Below are 23,195 nucleotides of genomic sequence, written 5' to 3' on the forward strand. Positions count from 1 at the left end.
CACAAAACCTCAAGAAACCACAACCTCCTCCCCCACTCCCGAACTATTTGACACTTCATAGAACTGACATCTTCTCAGAAAATATTGTAACAGACGCGTAGATCTGCGTATTCTTATTCTGCCCACAAAAACGAAAACAGACGCAAAAAACTACTCAATTTTATACTTCAGAAAAACCCTGTAGCGTAATTTCATCCCAATTTCAAGTTCAACACACGGTAGAAAATATTATAGGATATGTCAAAGACTTCAGAACCCCAATAATATTTGTGTTTTAGTATTTTATTTCCATTAACTTCTTAAATTATTGGGAAGCTTGTAAAAGGGGAGTAACAAGACCATTGATTTGGTTCCATAATGGACCCAGGGCACTGGCGAATGGTTTGAAGAATTTCAAAGCTTCGGCAGCAATATTAGCTGTTACCTGGGTAGCGTGAGACAAAAACTGAAAAATATAAAAAAAATAGACTTATTCTATTTTCAAGCTGATAACAATGTAAAGGTTACATTCTATATTATCGTATTGTACGACTTATTATCCCAGACATCGTAGTAACATGCAGCATACTGGGAAATTCTAATTATTCCCCTCATCTTTTTTTAAAATATAGATTAGATAACAGGTCAGAGAGGTTATACATATTACTTACGGTGGTGGCAAGGGCCTTGACATTGGTGAGGGATGGCGCCAAGGCGTTGTTAGCTGTCTGGACGATTCCAGAAAAGAATTGTTTCAAACCACCAAATCCATTAGTTAACATACCAACAACATCACCGATGCTATCTTTGACTCCATTAACTAAATCATCTAAAAGAAATCTCTTGTTGATGTGGGTCAGCTGAAAGCAAAAAATACACAGTATTATCCGTAAGCAAACAGAATTTAACTATTTGAAGCAATAGCTGCATCTTGCTTAAAGTATGGCTATATTTACCATTTTAGCAGCTTCAGGAACCAGATTTTCAACCATCTTTTCAAGATCAATAACAAAAAGGTTCTTTGCTGAAAACATGATGTGTAGAATTAATTAAAGAATTAAACTCATTGTTCTTACTAAATCTTTGTTTAGTTTACCAAGAGTGTACCAAATTAATTACTAAATCAATGAAAATGCAACATGACTTTAGAACAGGAATGCCTAGAGATCGGTTCCTCGATTTATATTCTTTTCATAAAATGACTAGACATATTTCTAAAGATTGAATGAAAATAAGAAATATATTCAAAACACTTACAGAACATAGCATGAACATCAGCAGTGAGGTCGGCAATAACTTTTTGGGCAACAGTTTTGATATCACCACCATCAATCATACTCTTGATTCCTTCTTTCAAGTTGATCAATAAATGGTTGGATAACTAAAATAAAGTAATACAAACTCACACAAAATAGATTTACATGATATATACTAATAACACAGCTCTCTCGATGATCGGTTTGTCGTATTTCTAGTTCGATTCTAATAATAATAATAAGTTCATTTATATCGCGCTAATTCCACATATAGTCGTGCTCATAGCGCTACAAAACACACAATCACTCTTGCAAATATTTCTCAAATAAGTATGTTTTCACTCTGGATTTAAAGGAGTCTAATGATGGACTGAATCGAAGATTTTCAGGTGGCGAGTTCCACAAATTCAACACTAAATAAGCGATTTCCAAAGGCGCTTAGTTTAGATTTTGGGACAACAAGGTTGTTCCTAGTACTTGATCTTAGATTTTTCGATGGCATGTAAGATACCACCAGTTCTTTCAGATAAAATGGCATTTAACAGTATATGCATTATTATGTGAGATACATCAATTTAAAGTCGATTCTCGCCGCTTGCACTGGAAGCCAGTGAAGTGACCTTGAGTACAGGGGGGCACGATCCGCGCTGCCTTGTTTTTTATGCGCTGCAGTTTATAAATTGATGTTTTATTAATTCCGGCAAGTAAACTATTGCAGTAGTCCAAACGGGAAAATACAACGGAACGGACTAGTGTTGCCGTGACAGAAGGAGTAATTAGATTTCGGATGGAGCACACATTTTGAACGAACGTCGTCAACCTGTTTATTCATAGACAAAGCTGGATCAAGAATCACTCCCAGATTTTTCACTGAGGATGAAATACAGATGCTGGAGCGAGCAATTTTAATGGGGCTGGTATTGTAATTAGACAATTTTTTTGTTGTTCCAAATGTTATGGCTTCAGCCTTGTTTTCATTTAGCTTGAGCATATTTGAGTTCATCCAAGTCTTGATCTTGAGGGAACACTTTTCCAGTTGAGATAGTGTTAGATTATATGCAGATTTATTGGGTGAAAAACTTTATAATAACTGGGTATCGTCAGCGTACAGATGGTGTTTCGCTTGTTCATTGCTTAAGAGGTTATCTAACTGTGTAGTATACAAAGTAAACAGGATGGGACCAAGGACGGTACCTTGTGGGACACCACATGTTAATTCAGCTTCTGAGGAGTGAGATGCACGAATAACAACGGATTGATATCGGTCGGTTAAATAAGAGGCGAACCATGAAAGATCCGTACTTTCGACACCAAAGTCGCGGGCGAGGCAATCTAAGAGGAGTCTAGAGACACAAATTTAGTTGCCCCGAACATATTCACACAACTGAACAAAACGGATAAGTAATTAAACCTCCAAGGTGGGCGCGAAGCAAAAAGTAGTATAATTTGTACATCACTAGAATATTGCTAAGCGTTAAGCGAAACTACTGCATATGAGTCTTAAGTTAAATATTACACATGGATACAATTTCTTTCTAAACTGCTTCATTTTTGTATTACCTGCATAGCTCCCTTATAAGCCGCTTCGATCTTTTCGAAAAGTTGCATAACACCATGTTTAACAAATTCACCAAACTGGGCGGGGATATCGCTAAAAAGCAAATGCAAAGCATAGATGTTGATGAGTGTTGCACAAAAGAACAAAATGTAAATTCCATTGCTTTGATCACTGGAAACACTCGACCTTCAATATGCAGACATTATAATCAATAAATTTACAGATGTTTCATGTTCAATATAATGCCCGAGCGACATGCATGAATCTCTGTCAAAACATTCTCAAATTTTAGATTTTTACTTAAGTCATATATTATTCATGAATACATGTCAATGCATTCGCAAATGTTAGAATTAAACTGAAGTCATATGTTATGCATGAATCACTGTCAATGCATTCTCAAATGTTAGAATTGAGCTAAGTCAGCTGTTATGCATGCATCTTTGTCAAGGCGTTCTCCATTGTTAGAATTGAACTGAAATCAGCTGTTATGCCTGAATCACTGTCAAGACATTCTCCAATGAAGTCATGGGTTATACATGACCCTACGTCAAGAGCATTCTCCAACGTTAGGACTGAAGTCAGCTGTTATGTTTACACAATACTTACGTGATACCAGATCGTTTTCCCAAAAGAGAAACAGCTGTTGGTAGGAGAGCTGAAAGAATATGTTTACATTTTAATAAAATATTTCTGGGGGTAGGAAACAATTCATAATTATATCTTTAACCATTGTATTGTCTGTACGAGTCTAGTATGTACCTTTAACCAAGATGGATAAAAGCAATTTGTTAAGCTATTTTAAGCATTCCAAATTAAACAAAAAACTTACTTGTTACAGCAGTGGTAGCGATTTGACCAATATGACTGGCAACGTCTACAATTAATAAAAATCTTAACTTAAAATTGGAAGTCACAAAATGTTTTTAGACGGCTCTCCATGTCAAAATAATATTCCAGTTGTGCCAAGAAATGCAAAATAAACTTTAAATAGGTTTAAAGAGCTAAAAGTGTTAATTGTAAATATTTTAACGTACATTCAGCAGATGTCTTAAGACCACTCAAAATATTGTCAAAAAATCCTCTTCGTACCAAACCATTAGGGTTAGTTGTGTGGGTGAATCTGTCCAAGTAGTTTACTTTATCAACAAATTCTGGGAAAGCTAGAATATTATAAAAAAAGTATTAAGTGTTACACAATAGTAAATGTTATAGAATATTAAATGTTGATTGGATATTAAAATGTTGATTAGAATATCAAATTGTAAATAATTTTCAAATTAGACTTTAAAAGTTTATCGAAAACTAAAGCACTAATCTGCTCAGATCGGTTGATGAACTTTACTTTAATATCAAAATATTTTTACGACTCGTGAAATAGAGTATCTAAGCTGTTGTATTAGTAGATAAGTTTCCAAATTGAACTGACTAGATTTAATTTAACCGAAACAAAGCAGTCTGGATATATGATCAAGTAAAAATATCTCATTGGATAATATTGGTAGGATATTTTGTTTAAAAACTGATTTATTAATATTTGTAATAATCTTAGTTACTTACACTCATCGGCGCTTTCGCCGAATTTTTTAAGAACTTCCTTTTCTTTCTCTAATATTGCCATAAGATCGGTAATGAATTTTGGTAATGGATCTCTGCAAATAAACGCAAGACGTAAAACAATAAACATGTTTCGCATATTATTGCTACATTCTTACTCCTCCGATAAACATGATACTACTTCTCTAAGAGGTATGTCATTATATGCCGAGTTCTCGTAGTTAAAGATACCTTATATAAGATTTTGATAAAGACCTAGCCATTCTTGCTATAATAGTTCGAAAATAGATAATATAAAATGAATAATTTGAAAATTTCATTCAAATTACTCTATTGCGAGCGAAGATATTAGCCTTTGAAGGTTTGACAAGATGTGTGCAATAATTTCAACTATACCGTACTCCATACTGGTTGTTCGAAGCTAAGTCTCACCTCTCCATTTTTAGCTTAAATCAAAATATGGCTGAACTGTTCTAATCTATATTTAATATCAGAGAAATCCGATGCCATCGAGAGTTGAGTATGGTCTGGATAAGTTACTTAATGTCTAATTCATAATTTAGAAAACATTTCAGGCCTAAAGAAAGACCTACAATAGGCAGATTTAGCTCTTGCATAATGTATGTTTAACAGTTTGATTCACTTTAAATAAAATGAAATGGGGTTTAACGTCCCATGTTTCTACTCCGACTGGGCTAAAAAGACGGAGATTCACTATAATGTATTATTGACGATCAGTTTGATTGCATTGTTTATATACTTACTGAACACTTTTCTTTCCCAAGAGAACGGGAATAGATGGCAGTAGAGCTGAAACAAATAAGTTTATACACTTTGAATGTATATTTATTACAGATGTGTATCAGCCATTTCTCACCTTATAGTTTCGGTTACTCCGGCGTATACAAGGGGCACCTAATAGTCTATGTTGCTCCTTATAGATTGCCCCTGCTCCGATTTGCAGTGAATTTATTGTCTGCACAAATTAACCTCAAATTTGAGGCCAATAAATGGGAGATAAAAATCTTAAGATTAATGTCTATAAAGACTTTAGATCTACGAAGCAATAAGCTGTTGCAATTCTACTTACATTCAGCGGCTTTCAAAAGGTCACCTTCATGGTTCTTGAAAACTGAAGTGGAAGCAACAAAAAATCAGTTCTAAATAAAGACACAAAAAATTCAAATCATCTAAAAGCTATTTTGTTAATTGCGATAAATTTAAATTTGATAGTTCTAACCATCAACGACTTAAATAAAATAATATTTCATATTTAGAATTTGGTTGATTTTGATTCCAATCATCTTCAATTACTTACAATTTCCCACAGAAGACAAAGCCTTCTTGATGCCATCGAAGATATTTCTTTTATCAGCTGTGAAGAAAAAAGAAATTCAATTATCAGAGACATAGATTTTGTGGTAGATTATTGGGGTTGGGGAGCCACGGTGGCTCAGTCAGTAAGATGTTTGCTCATTAACAATGAGGTCCTAGTTTCGATCCCAGTGTTGACCAAGAAAGTTCCCTGGGATTTTCTTAGCTTCCATCTTGTCAGTGGTACAGGACGGAGGAACAGCGTCCAGTCGTTCACTTGGGACGAAAAACCGAGGTCCCGTGTACAGGTGCACGTAAAAGAACCCTTGACAATTGCAATTCGAAATAAGAGTAGGCCGTAATTACCATGATGATTGGAAAAATCTTTGGACGTTAAACTGTCCATAAAATTCACCTCCAAGTGAATGAGGAGAAATGTAAATTGAAATTATTTTTTTCTTACCTTCCGAACGCTTGCCCAAAAGACTTAGATGGTCTGAAAATTAAATACACATTGTTTTTTAATATATGTCGTAGACACCATTATTTAATAGACGTCGCCGACTCATTTTATAACTCGTGAGATGGGGGCGGTCTATTAGCGAGTATTGCGACTGGTTGACGTACCTGAAACCGCACTATTCCTACAAACTATAATAAGAAATTTACAAAATTCCATTGGATTGGAAAAAAATAGAGTGGCCTAGGAGAATAAAGGTCAAATTTGCCACCACCCTGCCCCGGTGAGCCAGACCAACTATATTTCCACAAATCTACCAATGCAACATGCTCATCAAATTCCGTCTAAATTTTCAATTCGTTTAGATGTCCAGCACCACCCCTATGGCACTGACTAAGTTCATATGAATTCCCAAGACCCAAGCAACATTATGTAAAAAAACCTTTAAAATTGAATGCATTGAGTGTTTTTGGACTTAAACACCTATACATTTGCCCATTTATAGTGCGCATGCTCTGCATCAATTAGCTAAACATAATAAAACATGTCTTTCTTATTTAAATCCGCTTACCTGAGCCAACGCTATTGAGATAATGTTGCTCGATTATGTGCATGATTTCAGAGTGGGTCTTAGGCGGTTCAAACAATGGTAATTGGGCCATTGAGGCCGCAAATAAAGCAGCCAAGATAATAAAAACTCTCATTCTGCAAAATAAAAATATACAAATGTTAGATATTTTAATGGATACCGTGTTTCCTGTCGGATAATGAAATCGACATCAAATGCTACTTTTAATTTGCTCAATCCGACGTTTTTCTGAGGGAAATAGTATTAAACATAAAATGTGCAAGAGCTAAATCTGCCTATTGCAGGTCTTTCTTTAGGCATGAAATGTTATATAAACTATTAATTAGACCTTAATTAACTTATCCAAACCATAATAACTCTCGATGTCACCTTGTGTGTCGGATTTTCACTGGATGGGGATCCAATCTGCTGATCAAAGCCCATTGATGATTAAATCCAAACTTGGATAACCGAAACTATGTTTTTTTTAGTAAAGATGATCGAGGCTAGGCTTAACATTAAAAGCTGATTTCTCGGTTCCCAGTGGAGTAATTTTACTGAAATTTTCAACATCTAATCTCCCATAATGTATCTTTCATACCCTCAGCTGAGATAATTTTGTGAAATAAATCTAATATCTAACGATATTTGTAATGTCACATAAGTTTGTTATGTAAATGTGGATATCCTAAGTAACGATAAATAGTAATAGTGCTCTAGAAAGAATAAGAATACTCCCTTCCGAGCACGACACCTGTCTTTGTAGAAAAAGTTGGACTATTCAAACGAAGACGCTACTGCTTGCGGTCATGAATCCCTGATCAAAGAAGTCCTGTATTTCTGACCATGTTAAAACAGACTGGAAAATGCTGTTGAGCTTTCTCGGCTGGCACCTCGGTATTGAACAATATGCTTACTCACTGAGCCCCCGTGTCTCCTTGGCAGAGACAGGCGTCAAAGGTTAGAGTTAATAAGTACGATTTAGTATTTGTAAACAGTAAACAGCACACCGGTATAGTGTAAATACACACGGAAAAATTCTGTATAATTATAATATTGGTGGATACCCAACGTCTTGTGGTGAACGTACGACGGCTTCTTGGGGTAGACATGCGACACCGTCTGGAACTGAAAATACGATACCGTCTTGAGCTGAAAATACGACAACTTTAATGTCGACTTATACAAGTTATTAAAAATAATATAATACTATGGATATGAAATGGTTTGGGATTTTTGGAGACCTACCTGATTAGAAGGATATGGACACAGCAGAGTTGAACAGCTATGTAATCTGTACTTTGAAAAACGAACAGTTTTCTTATTTGTTTATCTGATAAAAATGTCCAGGATGGTTCTTCAGAAACATGATTCCAAACTTTATCTAACACGTGTCTAACTCCCATAATATATGGGACGATATTCGATGACCCCATTACATTACCTAAATGTAGACTTTTGAATACAATTTTGTTTTTTAATCATTGCTTTATCTGGGAACACGAGATTGCGTGCTACATGGATGCTCTCTAATGGCTTACAGTGTCCTTTGATTTCAAATTTTTTTAACAAACAGTTCATCTTACGTATAAAGATTAAAATGTACTTCATAAATACAAAATGACAACCCACGGGGCTAGGCAGCCGATCTTACTTCTTGTTTAGTACTAGCATCGGTTCGCGTCCCACATTTTTTGATTCAATATGAACACCAGCGCACGCGTTACACTAATCGGTCACCCATTTCCCAGAATAGCACATATAATCCAAAATGTCAAGTGGTTGTTGCGAAACACCTTACAACTAAAATACAATAAAATAAAATGTTATGCTCATTAATTAAGGTATTCGGGGTCAAATCAAGCTTGTGGTGACAGGACGTTTTACGATAAGTTACGACTGTGGTGAAGCTCACAGAGAATTGCATTTGAAGACTCAGGGTCATGGCGGTTTGACGTCTTGTATTTCTGCACAAACCGGTAGACTGCATGCAGTGTTCCACGAGGGTGACAGCGACTTATTTCTATGAGAGTCCTTTTATGAGAGTTTTTATTTTATTTTAAGTTACTTGTGTTGTCATCAATCAGTGAGGCGCTGATTCACTGACCAGGAGATTAATATTTTCAAGCGTAGTTTCCCCTTTTCAATGTGGCAGGGCTAATTCCTGGAAGAGAAACAGTGTTTAGTCGTTCGGATGGGACGGAAAAACTAGGTCCTGTGTACACGGTGTTAACGTAAAAGGAATCTATAGACAGTTGGAATTCGAGATAAAGAGCAGACAAAGACCCCCTCATAGCACACTTTATATGTCACTTATTCGCGACTTTTTACTAATCTAATTAAAGTGGCTGTCGTGACGCTGAATGCATAACCAGCGACTGGCAGGGCCCTCACATAAGAGCGAAGGGGGGGGGGCATCTCACAGGGGGCGACACTTCTTGGGCCGGGTATGGGGGGATTATCTAAGTGCATACGAGTGAATATTTATGGACTAGCTCAGATAGCAAATCAGCGGCCTTCGCTTTGTAGGTATTCAACTAAAATTCATTTAATCATAAACAATCAACTGAGCGCAGGCACAGAACATAGCAGTTACAGTATGTAAGGGGTGGGGGCATCGGGAAACTTGTTTTACCCTTGGGCGCCGCATCGCCCTGTGAGGGCCATGTGGACTGGAAACTACCTTGATGAGCCAGGATATAAATGTTTGAGGTTTTGATGATTGCCGATAATTGTTCAACCCACATTTCATATTTTCGATTGTCATGCATTTACTGAAAAGATCGTCTTGGCTGGCAATATTAACGCAGATATATGGCGGTCATGGTCTAATAGACTAGGGAGCCATGGTTAAGACGCTGGCTCGCTAGCCTAGAGGTCGGGTGTTCGATCCCTGCATTGGCCGAGAAAGTACATCCAGATTTTCCGACGTGGTTTCCCCTTGTCAGTGGTGCAGAACGGAGGCCCTGACAAGGACAGCTGTCTAGTCCTTCGGATGAGACGAAAAACCGAGGTCCCGTGTATATATTAGAATGCACGTAAAAGATCCCCTGGCAGTTGGAATTCGATATAAGAGTAGGCGATGGTGCCCTCATAGCACACTGTATGGCGTATGCCCGTCTTCATTAGCCCAGTATAGGAGCAGAACAGTAGGACGTTAAACCTCATTTCATTTCATTTCATTTCTAATAGACTAGAGAGTTAATTATGGGCTTGACATGTGAACAAAACAGTCTACATAATGATTTATATAACATTTGAAGCTAAGCCAGAAAACGACCTGCTTCATTCCCCACACCGTCACCATCTTCAGATATATTGGAGGAGTTGTTTCAAATACCGATGCTACTATTAAATGTGGGCGTATACAGCACATAAGGGAGCATGTCCAAAAATTATATTTTTATAACTGAAAATCGGTTTTGGAATTAATATTTATTTCTTGTTTCTCGAAACACACACACAAATGTCTTGGCAAACACTGTTTATATACGGTCCATCGGATGTCATAAAAAGTGAGAAAAAAAACCCAAAAATTTACTACAAGGATGTGTTTTATTGTCGTCATCCTATCAACCCAGGTTTGTTAAATTGGATTCCTGTTTCTTGTTCAATCCAGTCTGTAAACGCTGATATTCTTGTGAAAACTGATGGTCGACCATGACAGTTGTCATCACCCCAAGAAACAATGCCTACTACATACCATCGCCCTTGAACAAAACAGGATAGCGGACTCCCAGAATCTCCCTGAAACACAGAAAATATTCTCTCTATGTGTTTCGTCTAGATATAATTGAAAATGACAGTAAGAGCTTGCAGCACCGATCTTTATTGTTAATATTTCTTTTCTGGCAATTGACAGTCTGTGAATTTATACATTAATAAATTGTTGAAATTAGTTACCCCTTAGGATCTATTACATACAGTATTTGTCATTGTCATCTCTTACATTTTTAAGACCTAATTGTCGATTCATTGGGTGTATTACGTTTTTCGAGATGGTGATCAGTCTTGCCGGAAATCTATAAAAAGGCTCGTTTTGAGATACAGCCTATTTTATGTTCCACTAAACAAACCGTCTCCATTACTAATGGAAATAAAACAACAGCTCAACCAAAATTAATACTACATGAAAGTTGTGTAACGCTTTTATAAATAAAAACTCAAGATAAGGTAATATCAGTGTACTTCATCAGGTCTGTATAAATGCGAAATAAAATGAAATGAGAATCAACGCCCTACTTTTCTGCACGGACTGGGCTAATGAAGACCTTTATACGCCATGTGGCCTACTCTTAAATTGGATTCCAGCCACCAAGGGTTATTTTACCTCGGTTTTTAGTATAATCCGAAGGACTGGACACTACCTTGTCAGGACCCCAACCATGCACAACTGACAAGTGTAAATGCACAAACTGATCAGGATAAGGCCTAGTGAAAGTTAGTGTTAGTCCTCACCTGACAGGCCTGGTGATCATATATACCAGCACAGACTTGTCGATGTGAAACTTCTGTAGAATAATATGCACTACATGATTGTACTGTGGACACATTCACTTTTAACTCTTGTAGAAACATCTTATCACCAGTACCTGGAATTCAACAAAACATGACAAAGGATTCACACTGGTTGAAATGAAATTATTGCAAGGAATTGGGACCAAGATTAAACCGTCACTCCATTATTCAATACAAGATAAGGGGTTTTATTATGAGTATTACTCACCAAGGTATTTAAATATAAAAGTACGACATGAATTGCTAGTAGATAAAGAAAGACGAAAGGACGAGCAGCAGGGCCAGATTAAGATCCATGTAGGCCCTAGGCACTTTAAAGAATCTGGTGCCCTCACAAAAACAATGAAAAACTGATTCAAAGTTCTTAATTTTTATCAAATATTTTACATTCTGTGGTGACCCTTTGCAATGATGCCCTAGGCATGTGCTGGGTTTGCTTAAAAGCAATCTGTTTAAAATACAGATCTAGATTTCGTTTTTTTATGCTTTCAATGGCCTGCACTACATGAAGATTTGGCCAGTTGTAGTGGGAAGTCGTGTCAGGTGTCATACTATCAGCTTTTGACCCATTGACGTCAGACTTCTGATCAAACCGTTCAGTGGCTAATCCCTCACATCAACAAGAACGTGGGTTATATAATAACTCTTCCAGATCCTAGTGCAGCAAAGACAAGTGAAACGAAATTTTGAACTATAAGAAACGAAGCGAAATAGGATCTGAGTTTTTATCAGATTGGCTTAATAGTTAATCCAGCCCTGACAAGCAAGCAAGCAAACAATGACCACGAAATCAGTCATCAAATAACCCTACCTTGTGTACTCCCCCATCCAGTGATCCAACATTCTTTATCAACAAATTCATCTATTGGAAGTGTAATAGGAAGACAGGCAGCTGTTACATCATTCTTTTTTATTTCAACCGGAGCAACTAATTCTAATAGAGCAATATCGTGATCATTGTTAACCAACCCAGCTCCTGCTTTATCAAATAAAGGATGCTGAAATTGTGTCGCATAAAATATAATAAATCTTATGGCCGGTCAAATTGACAAGTAGAATGAATTGGGGGTAAAACATTTTTGAGATGTCATAATTAAAGAAGAAAATGCTTACTTTTATTATATTTTTGACAAAATAATCCCGCTCCCTTCCATTGATAATGTGTCTGTTGGTTTCACTAGTTCTAAGTATCGTAGCCCATGGTCCGTATGTCTTGGCCCTAATAAAAAATGCAATCATTGTCAGTGGTAGAAAAAAGACTGTGGCGTCTTAGTATTGATATATTAAAATATGGTGAAACCTTATTTGCATCTTCGTGATCAATTGATTTCCTAATCGGTTGATATGCAATTATGTGCAATTCTGTGTTTCGATTGGCTTCCTCCTAACGGCGAGTCGACACAAAATTGAAAAGTAAATGGATGGACAGTGGTGACGTCAATAGTATTATTCCCAACATGAAACGTGGTAAACTGGCCTCCATCTGTAGAAATACTAGTTATTTGATTGGTTTATATCTTTGTTGGACCAGGACCGGTCCATTCCGCTACGGATCTTGTTGTTCTTGGGATTGCTTAGAAAAAAAGCCTTCATGTACTATAGACATAAAACATGGCATGTTTGTTGATGGACAATTTCGCATCGATTGACGTGATAGTCGGTTCCTGGTCCCTAGAACGTTAGTACTTGTTTTCATGGACTGGACCGAGGGAGGAAAAATAAATCGGATTTTCGGCGAAATTTTCCAAAATAATTGAAATCTTAAACGCAGCATTTGTTTACGTGGCGGTAAACTTACGTGCGTACACAATGGCCAGCTGTTATCGCCCAGGTAGAAGATATCAAAACGGCTCCACATCCATGATTGTCCTGATATAGAACTTCTGTCATCCAGGGCCACACCCCTTCAGCAGCAGGATGACCATTGACTATTCTTGATTGAGAAACATGCTTAATGCCACATTCTTCTGCTTGAAGAAAAATACTACATTAGTGACACTCCTTCTGACCCCAGCATCAGTAAGGGACTTTGTGATCCTATTCCCAAACCTGCAACTTGTATGGTCTAACTTACGGTGAGTTTATATAGGGCATTGACCCTGGATACTATATCACAGATAACGGGAACGTATTTGTCCTCAATTCGCATGTATATAGTTTGTATGTGGAAATTATTTTTCGTTTTTCATGAACGGCTTATAATCTTCAGTTTGCATGTAAATTTACGAGTATATGATCAATAATTCCTTTCTTTACCACGGCAGAAACTAAACCGCCTTAGAATGGAATCCCATTGCCATTTCGTGGAGATATGTTGGATCAAAGTTGTGAATCATAGTAAAAAATACATGTATACAGATCTTCCAGAAATGAATGAAAGACGAATGATTTGATTGAATTTCTTTGAAATGTGAGCATACACTGTCTGAGTTGAAGAAAGGTGTTCACAATATTTTCAAGTTATTATCCTTTTTAATGTATGTAAATTGCTACCCTACGATACCTTATAAAACATCTGATGTTTTCAACATACTAAATGATAAATATTGATCTCTTTACCTGGAGTAGGTGTTGTTGTTGGTAATGATGTCGGAATGTTATTAATAATACAACCGGCACTTGCGTAATAAAATAAATTCAACTTTCCGCACCTGGCCTGGTGATTATTTGTTAGAAATGGTCGTCGCCCGCCTACATCACCTCCACAAGCTTGTGTTTGACCTATATCAGGCTCCCAGCCACTGGTAGGTGTAATGTATGTCTACAAATGGAATCACTGGTTGATGTAATATATGTTTACAAATTGAATAACTTATGCTTGTATTATGTATGTTTGGACTACTGTTACGTTTAGCAGCTATAATTAGCACACAATGTCGAAAGGATGTGCGCGTGTGTTTATTTCAATTACTTTCCCTTTATCCCCAATCTCTCAACAAAAATAAGATAAAATCGAGAGCGGTTAGAATGCATGACTGCTTCAACTTAGACTGAAAGTGAAACATAGTGATTTTTCCTTTAAGTAAACATGGTTTGAAAAATTAAATGCAATTTTGTTTAACTTTCTAATAACTAACACCCTTTACTGAGTTAATAATTACTTTCTGTAAATTGGTTGCACGCGTACCTTAAACTGGAACCAACCAGAATCAGTTTCGGAACAATCCATTTCTATATCAAGCATCCAATATCCGGAACCAAATGTATTAAGGACGGAGTAGCCAAACCCATTTTCTCCAACTGTAGGATTTCCCGGTATATGTCTGTTAAAGTATAGATAAAGGCACTTTTGGTGTGAGAAATCGTTTCTAAGTATATTTATGTATCAATCCCGATATTATCATGGATCTTTTTCTTAGAATATTTCTGCATAATTCACAAAATTATGGATAAATTTCTTAGAATATTTACTTAGAATATATATACGTTTATTATGAAATAATACCTACTTCGATGTCGTCCAAACTAAAGGTGTACCTTCTGCTGCCAATCCATTAAAACTTGCTTGATTAATTTCGGCTCCTTGCCAATCTAAATAATTATCGCCTACAGACCATTTAGTCACAGCACTGCTTGTAACAGTCTTATGACGGATTGGAATGGAACAAGGATCAGTTCCTGTCTTGCCTGTGCAATACTTATTCCGACCTGTGGCAAATAATAAGAATGTACTAGAAAACGTTTTATTTTTATTTTACTCTTGGTGACAAAATTATAATAGCTTTTATAGGCTTTTTTAGCGAGAAAAAGGACCACAGAGTCAAACATCATAAATTTATGCATACAATCTAAGCTCATAAAAATTCTTATTTGCTACAGCTTGAATGAATATTACAACGTGTTATAATAAAATGATTCATTATACACCGCTTGGTTGTAATGCTTCCTGAATATTTAAACACAATAGTTGAATTAACCGTGTACTTTCGTGTACTTCAATTAACCGTGTCTTTCTCAGATAACCGTGTATACTTTCTAATATAACCGTGTAATTTCAAATATAACCGTGAATACTTTCGCATATAACCGTGAAATTTTCCAAACGCTTGGGGTTCTTTAAAGATATGTAATAATTTTATTTGTTCAACCATGAACCTAAACCCAAATCAAATTAAAGACGTAAATTACATAATAGACCAACAAGAAATAAAGCTAATTATCAAAACTGTCAAGCATAGTAACCGTGTTTATACTTAAACTTCAAAATAAGTTATATTGTTTATAGCAAAACATGTATTTCTCTCGACAGTTTGAATATTGGCCTTCGACAAGTCAACATAGTGTATGGTCTGTGAAATTTTAGTATTGATACATTAAGTAAACAAGTGAAATTGAAAATGATGTCGGTTAATGAATTCCCCCCCCCCCCCAAAAAAAAACAAAACAAAACACAAAAAACAAGACAAAACAAACAAACAAAAAAATACCCCCCCCCCCAAAAAAAAAAAACCCCAACAAAAAAAAACATGGATAAAAGAAATGTCCAACTTACCACCACGAATAAAAGCATTTTCGCCAAGGTCAGTGTTCGCGTTAATAAATATAACGGTGCGTTGAAAATTACTCTTAATTTGACCTAGACAAGTTACCGACGATGATATATATAAAAACACTAGTAACTGATAGATGTCCATTTTAAAATGACAATTGATTGTTAAGATACCAGATGACAGATCTCACAAGTAGGGGTTCGTGTTTATACTGTATTAGCAAAGAAACGTGGTTTAACATTTCGACCTCGTAGTATCAATTTCTATAAAAGCAGAGTTATTCGCCTTTGTATTAGTCATAGTTCTAAAATCAATATTAATTATGTATTATGGTTCAAAATGCGATTTAGAGCAAAAGATAAAAAGCAGAATTAGAAATCAAAAGTACAAAGTAGAAAAGTAAAAGAGGAAATTCTTATCTAAAAGGGTATATTCATGATGGAGCCCCAAGCTTACATTTAATCGGCTAAAACATCAAGCTTTTCAACTTTAATCGCCAGAATTCTACTTTCTTGGACATATTTTCTACTTTCTACTATCAAATTTTGACTTTCGATTTCGACTGTCAACTTTTGACTTTCTACTTTAGGCTTTCTACTCACGATTTTTTAACTCAGATTGTGTCCAATAGTTTGAAGGCTGATCGGTTGTACGTGACAAGGTGTAGGGTCGCCTGGCCAACCTCGTGGGTTTCCCTTCCACTTCAAAAGAAAAGAACCCTACGAGCAAGCGAATAATTGAAATAAATTTTAACCATATTAGTCCCAAAATGACCCAGTTTGTGTGGAGTGAACGTTAAACCCTATTTCTCTCTCTCTCTTGATAACTGATACTGGCAATGTAAAATCTCACTGTTTTCATAATCCGACATACAATAACTTTATTTTCAAATCGCGTGATTGTTGTGGTAACGCCGTGTTATCATCACCTAAATGGCCCTTTGAGTGTAAGTATCGTATCACCTGCGTATGGCCAGCGTATGACCAGCGCAAGTAAGTGTATGTCTAGCGTATTAGTAGCGTATGATCCTTTGCATGTCCAGCGTATCGCTATCACGTGACAAAGTTTTCAAACAAGCGGCGGCTTTTCTACACTGCAGGAATACGCCAAGATGTACGGCACACCTTTGTGTCTGCGTATGTCAGCGACATTACCTCTGGCGTATTCAGCGTATGTTTCAGTTTAGCGTATAAACCTTACGTCCGAATACGCACAAAGTAGGAGTCCGATCAGCTTTGGGGTGGCGGGGGACAGACATGGAAGTGCCAGAAAATGTTGAAAATTAGACCATCGCAACGCGTTTTCCTGCAAACAACAACTAGGAATTAGTCTGATAAATCCCACTCTGTGCGGCCAACCTGAATTCATATTTTGGGCGAGAGCGGGTCCATAGCGTGCGCGGAATTCGGGGGATATGTGCGGGCATTGTCCCCAAGAAAATTTATTAAAATATCCCAGTGATATTCTGTGTTATTATTTAGCCATAAAGCATACGAATTCTACCAGAGAGTGCGATTTGAAAGGTATAGACCCCCGTCCCCCTTGTCTCTGTAACTAGCTGTAACCTCTCCACAGAATAGAATATTTTGAGCGAGATGCATTACAACTTAACGCATATAAATATTACGTAGTTGGCAGTTTTTGTTTTAGTCTTGGCATTCTCTTTAATTTCGCATTATAATTATATTGTTAATATTGTAAAGTGTTTGTCACCCGATATTTTCGATGGTCTCTTAGCCGATAGTTCTACATTTTGTATATGTACTGACGTATCTAGTGTATAATAAAACCATGAGTTGAATACAATACTATCAAATACAGATCTGCGATTAAATATACGACTGTGTTGGTTAAATTGATTCAGAATAAACATCAATCATGGTCTCATTATAAATTTCTGTGATTCTGAAATATGCTATCATATTATTTTAAATGAGCTAAATACAAATATTTTACTGGTTTGAGTGGATTTGTTTGTCGTCTTTTGAACTCCAGTTAGTGCTTGGCATTTTGAAACGATAATGCAAACTGACTCTAACTGGACGTCATTAAGGCAATTGGTGCAAAATATGCTTTCAAAAAGGTGTAAAGTTTTGTCTAGTTATTTTGTTAAATGATCCGTAACGTTTTTCTATGTAGGGTAAACAATATGAGTTGTAAAAAAGGGTAAAATGCCAAGGTTATCGGATTGATCTTAGCATGTTTGAAGGGTTTATATTTTGACCAAATAACTTTCTATTCATAAAACATGACGCAAATTGCCGATAAATAAACAATACTACAATGAGGAATATAATAACTTTTATTAATATATGTACCTCTGTATGTCATACCTTTTATTTAACAGAATTCAGAAATGTTTGTATGTATTTATTAATATATCATTTAGACAAATCGCTTTCATTGGGGTGTGTAGACAGTATTCGGTTATATAGCTGATATTTATACTATAATAGAGGCTTTCTTTACAAATTGGCGGACTAATACATATTTGAATAGATACGATAAATACCCAGTGTTATGTGTTTGTGATATACCATTAATACGAGTTTTCATATATGTGAACAGACATTGCTTTCATCTTGTCTGGAGAAATATGAGAGTCATTTGAAAAATAGCAGGTAGGGTTAAATATGGAGTGTTTTGGGTTTTTTTATTTGACTGAAATTGTTATTAGATTAAATCATGAATATTAATAATATATAATCTTAAATAATGTTAATGCAATGGATAATATTGTTAAAATAAAAGGGCAATATAAAAATCAAACTGGAATCACTTTTATAATGGGATAGAGGAGTTACATAGGATGAGTCTGTTCCCCGTTCCCATTCATACATCCTGAATAAAAATATTGTTTTAAAAAAATCCTATATAAAAAGAAACGGCTATTGTTAAAAACAAAATGCTGTTACTTTACTTTGTCCTCATGACTACCATAGATATTTGTGAAATATGCTAATCGATACTGAATGATGTCCTCGGTAGTTTATTTATTATAACTGAAAAGGAGGGTTAATGTCTACCTTTCTGGAGTAGGCCGTAGCGCCGCTGTCCGGTCAAAATGACCCCAATAGCACACTTTATGGCGTATGGCCGTCTTCATATCGAAGCTGAACAGTAGGACGCTATACCCCATTTCATTTTATTCTCAGTGTCCTGTACAAGGTCGTACATGTATGACCATTCACTTTTCAAAACACACATTATCGCATTTCAGATCGCGCAATGTTGCGCTAGAGAGATTATCCTCCTTATCTATTCATCGGATGAGTTTCAAACGACAAGATCGAATCTTTGTTTTAAGTCTGATTAAAATATTACCATTTTTTAGATTTCAGTAACCAAAGATGTCGACACCAGCACTGGTATTAGAAAATCAACCAGTGTGCAATGTATGCTACAAGAAACCCCAGGATGCCATATCATTGCCATGCCAACACCAATTCTGTCGAGCCTGTATCAAGAACCACATTGTAAACTCTGTGGAAGCGCAGAAATTCCAAGGATTTGGATGTCCTGCTTGTCAGGAATTCGTTTCCAAACCAATCATGGCCGGTTCCCGTCCAAAAGAACAATGGGCTGAATATCTTCCAACAGTGACCCTGTCAGATAATAAACCAGATTTATTGAGTTCAGAAAAAGATGGTAAGAGTAAATTTAAGTCAATAGCTTGACCATATGGACATTTGTCTTGTCATCATGGCGATATCAAGCTGATTCCAACGATTGTGCATGACAAGCAGTAGGGACGCATTATGCAAGAGCTATATCTGGCTATCGGTCTTTTGTCTGGTTTCAAATGTTCTATAAATTATTATTTAGACATTTATTCACATGACAACCCACAATCAACTCTTTAGGCCATTTGACTGAAATTTTCAATATATTCTTTTTTTATGATCTATTTCTGAACTATTATAGCTCTTTATCTAAATTTTACACAATGTATCTTTAGATCTTTGCAAGACCTAAATTGATACCAGATGGTATTATAATACAATATAGCTTGGTACACAGTTAAGATCGACCGTTAATTTTTGTAAACGTCTATAAAGTTGAAAAAACTTTCCAAACTCTTTATCTAAATCTTACATAATGTATCTTTACATCCCATTAAACCGATACCAGATGGTACTATAGCCCAATATATTATTATTATTATTATAGCTTGGCCCACAGTTAAGACCGCCCGTTAATTTTTGTAAACGTATATAAAGTTGAAAAAACCTTCTAAGCTACTAAATACAATTGTAGACATATGGAAACTTACCACTTACCCAAGGTGACATAATATGGTTTAAATTTATTATACAGAAAAATCTTAAGCCGCGGTAGCGTATATGTAGCCAGAGACAAGAGAAGTTACATATAACAATTTGTTAAAACATGCTATTATTCTCCCGTTGGGAATTAATGTTTGATTGTGATTTAATTTATATTACAGAGTTGAAATGTGCTGCATGTAAAGAAGCTGGTCTTGACAATGCTGCCACGTTATGGTGTCAACAATGTAACGACTCTTACTGCCCCGATTGTTCAGCATCACATAGAAACTTTCCTGCCACTCGATCCCACATCCAAGTACCTATAGCTTATATATCACCTCGTGATAGATCAGAAGAAGATCTTGCAACCTGCTCACAACACAGAGACAGTCGAGTAGAATTTTATTGTGCTGCTTGTGACTTGTTAATCTGTCCATCCTGTGCTTTCGTGAATCACAGAAGATGCGAAAAGGTATCTACTATAAAAGGGGCAACGGATGTAGCAAAAGGCGACTTGTCCACCAAAATCAAGAGAGTAAGAAAAAAATCTTCTGAATGTCAGGCGATGTTAGTGGATAGTACTTCTAGAATAAGGGAATTGCAGATCAGCCGACAAAGAACGGAAGATAATATCAAAGGGTTCACTGACCAGTTGATGGACACCATATCTGCTAACAGAGATAACATGCTGTCAAATATCTCTTACTCATTCAATACAGAAGAGACTCGCTTGAACCAGACTAAAACTAAGTTACGAGAACACATAGTAGAATTGGAAGGTTGTGAGCAGGGAATTGAAAACCTGCTAAATACGAATTCAGAAACAAAACTATTGGCTAATCTTAGTAAAACCCAGAGACAATATAATGCTTCATTTGAGAAGGAAATTAGACCAGAAGAACTCGTTCCATTCCAAATGGAATTTGAGCCAAACACTTCGTTACTGGATGTGCTTGATTCTTCCCAACTTGGGGAGGCAGTTCTGGAGCGAGAAACACGGGAAAAGCAAGAAACCGCAAGGAGGGATGATAAAACCGAGAACAATTCTGACGAACCGCGAGATCTGATGAAACACATCAAGAGCAAAGCCAAGGAAAAGAAGACTACGAAGCAGAAGGTCAAATTTAAGAAATCCAAGCGTTCTAAAAGAAGGGGTTCAGAAGGTAATCCGGTCTTACCAGTACCCATTACACCACCTCTCCAAGAACCAAAGGTGGATAAAATTAAAGTACTCCAAAAGCACAAGACAGTATCTACGGATGTGCTTGGTGACAGTTTGAAATCATCTCCATCCAGCATTATTGTACTGTTTGTAAATGGCGTCATGACAACAGTAGTGGCTGACCACAACAACTACAGTCTGAAGTCCTTCTACGTAAATATGGGCCTAGATCGACAATCTAAGATGTCCATGGACTCAAAACCTTGCCACGTAGCTAAATTGGCAGCACACACCGTTGTAGTAACAATGACACGTTTAAAAAGAATAGCTGTGATTAAAGTCAGTCCGGGTTTGAGCTTGATAGATAGGATTCGTACTAGTAAATATTATAACTGTATAGCGGCATTAGCTGAGGACCGATTAGCTGTTGGGACTACTCTAGAATCCAATTTATCTATCGACATAATAGATCTACAAGGAGAAATTCTCCATTCTATATGCTCGGACCCAGATGATAAACTTTTATTTTCGGAGCCGAAATTTATGATTCTATCGCCATCTGGAAATCTGCTGGTATCGGATCGTGATATTCCCTATATATCATGCTTCACACAAGCAGGGAAACTGGTATTTAAAACGGGACCGAAACAGACGTCAGATTTGGAAGGGACGTCTGGTTTATTCTGTAGCGAAGATGATCAGATTTATATATCGGACAAAACCAATAACCGCATCCTTCTCATGCAAGATAATGGTGAGACAATCACCACTTTCTTAACTGCTGAACAAGGCGTTGAACAACCACAAGGACTTTTCATAGATGACTTGGACCAAGTCTACATCTGTCAGGCCAACAGCAAAATTAGTATTTTTAAAGAAGTTGAAATTATTGCTCCAAAATGATGACAGGGACACGTAGGCTAATGTAACACGTACTTTGCTTTGATAATGAATGTTTTATGTTTTCCAACTAAAAAGTGTGTGTAATGATCTAATAAATGTAGTTATATTCTATAGCCATAGAATTGATTGTTTCATTGAACTGTTTTTGGTTTTTCCCGTTCTACAGAACGTGGATTTTGATATTTGTTTCAGGTTGGCCTGGGTTGGCGGAAGTTAGAATCACACGAGCCCTGTTCATGCTAATGTTTCTTTAAATTTAACTTGATCACACATTTTTTTTATTTAGGATTGATCACATTACTTAATTGTATCGCACCAGTTTTAATCGGTATTAATTAAATTTAATGGAATCGCATCAGCCGTATTCAAGATTAAACCAAATATCGCATAAACCAGTTGAAATAGACCAGAGGATAAAATAACTTTCATTGTGGTGGATACAAAGTGAATATAGATTCAGTTTTTGATAAATGAAGTTCATCTTGTTTGTTTGGGCATAGACCAAAACTGTCATTTGTAATCCATGTAGGTAATCACATTCAATTAATCTAGAGCTTTCACTGTTATTACTCAAAACATTGCTGTCAAATAAATCATTTTCGTCTGGGAATTTAAAGATGTTATAATGAAAACGGTTCTGGGCTAAAATACATGGGGCCAGTTTCACGTAATTTTAACTTAGATAAAATCCAAATTTTAGTAATTTGATTGGATAATATTAGATTGATTTTAGTGCTTAGCCAATCAAAATTGAAGTGTCTACTAAAATTTGGATTTTATCTTTAGTTAAGATTTCGAGAAACAGGGTCCTGTTCTTACTTATATCCAAGCTTGGCAATCCGCCAAATATGCAGCACGACAGACGCCCACAATATTATTTTTTTGTGATTAAGAAAATCAAAGCATCAAACATCTAGTGTAATTTGAACATTTAGAACAAACAATCAATCCCAACTGGTCTTATTAATCCACTATATGCTAACTTTGTTTTGAGTGCTCGAATTTGAAAACGGGTTTGGTCACAATTAATTGTTTAGAATATTGTCTTCAGGTTGGAAATTTAAATAAAAGTCAATTGTGTACTGATGGACAATATACAGCTGTGGGCGAATACATTCATTTACACGTTTCATAAGGACTAAGACTAGTATTTTTCCCCCCT

The 23,195-nt window shown here is 36.2% G+C and overlaps 2 protein-coding genes and 1 long non-coding RNA gene across 3 annotated transcripts; 1 reads left to right on the forward strand and 2 right to left on the reverse strand.

The window, feature by feature from the left end:
- Nucleotides 1–266: 266 nt before the first annotated feature.
- Nucleotides 267–8,075, reverse strand: LOC126816026 (uncharacterized). Its single transcript, XM_050542160.2, has 15 exons — nucleotides 7,941–8,075; nucleotides 6,696–6,829; nucleotides 6,128–6,160; nucleotides 5,669–5,725; nucleotides 5,441–5,482; nucleotides 5,115–5,160; nucleotides 4,354–4,445; nucleotides 3,831–3,956; nucleotides 3,626–3,670; nucleotides 3,403–3,451; nucleotides 2,796–2,886; nucleotides 1,237–1,360; nucleotides 936–1,003; nucleotides 651–839; nucleotides 267–445 (listed from the first exon to the last, which is right to left on the reverse strand). Exons 2-15 carry the CDS (start codon nucleotides 6,826–6,828, stop codon nucleotides 305–307), a joined length of 1,236 nt encoding a protein of 411 aa, XP_050398117.2. The 5' UTR covers nucleotide 6,829; nucleotides 7,941–8,075; the 3' UTR covers nucleotides 267–304.
- Nucleotides 8,076–12,034: 3,959 nt separating this feature from the next.
- LOC126816036 (uncharacterized) lies at nucleotides 12,035–14,436 on the reverse strand. The gene is made up of 5 exons (XR_007678188.2): nucleotides 14,338–14,436; nucleotides 13,770–13,971; nucleotides 13,009–13,177; nucleotides 12,324–12,429; nucleotides 12,035–12,208 (listed from the first exon to the last, which is right to left on the reverse strand). It is a non-coding gene; the product is annotated as an uncharacterized LOC126816036 (long non-coding RNA).
- Nucleotides 14,437–18,186: 3,750 nt separating this feature from the next.
- LOC126816022 (E3 ubiquitin-protein ligase TRIM56) lies at nucleotides 18,187–22,144 on the forward strand. Its single transcript, XM_050542156.2, has 3 exons — nucleotides 18,187–18,321; nucleotides 19,035–19,348; nucleotides 20,148–22,144. The coding sequence occupies exons 2-3, from the start codon at nucleotides 19,051–19,053 to the stop codon at nucleotides 22,031–22,033; spliced, it is 2,184 nt and encodes a 727-aa protein (XP_050398113.1). The 5' UTR covers nucleotides 18,187–18,321; nucleotides 19,035–19,050; the 3' UTR covers nucleotides 22,034–22,144.
- Nucleotides 22,145–23,195: the final 1,051 nt, after the last annotated feature.

Source organism: Patella vulgata, chromosome 3, assembly GCF_932274485.2.
Source record: "Patella vulgata chromosome 3, xgPatVulg1.2, whole genome shotgun sequence".
NCBI lineage: Eukaryota > Metazoa > Mollusca > Gastropoda > Patellidae > Patella > Patella vulgata.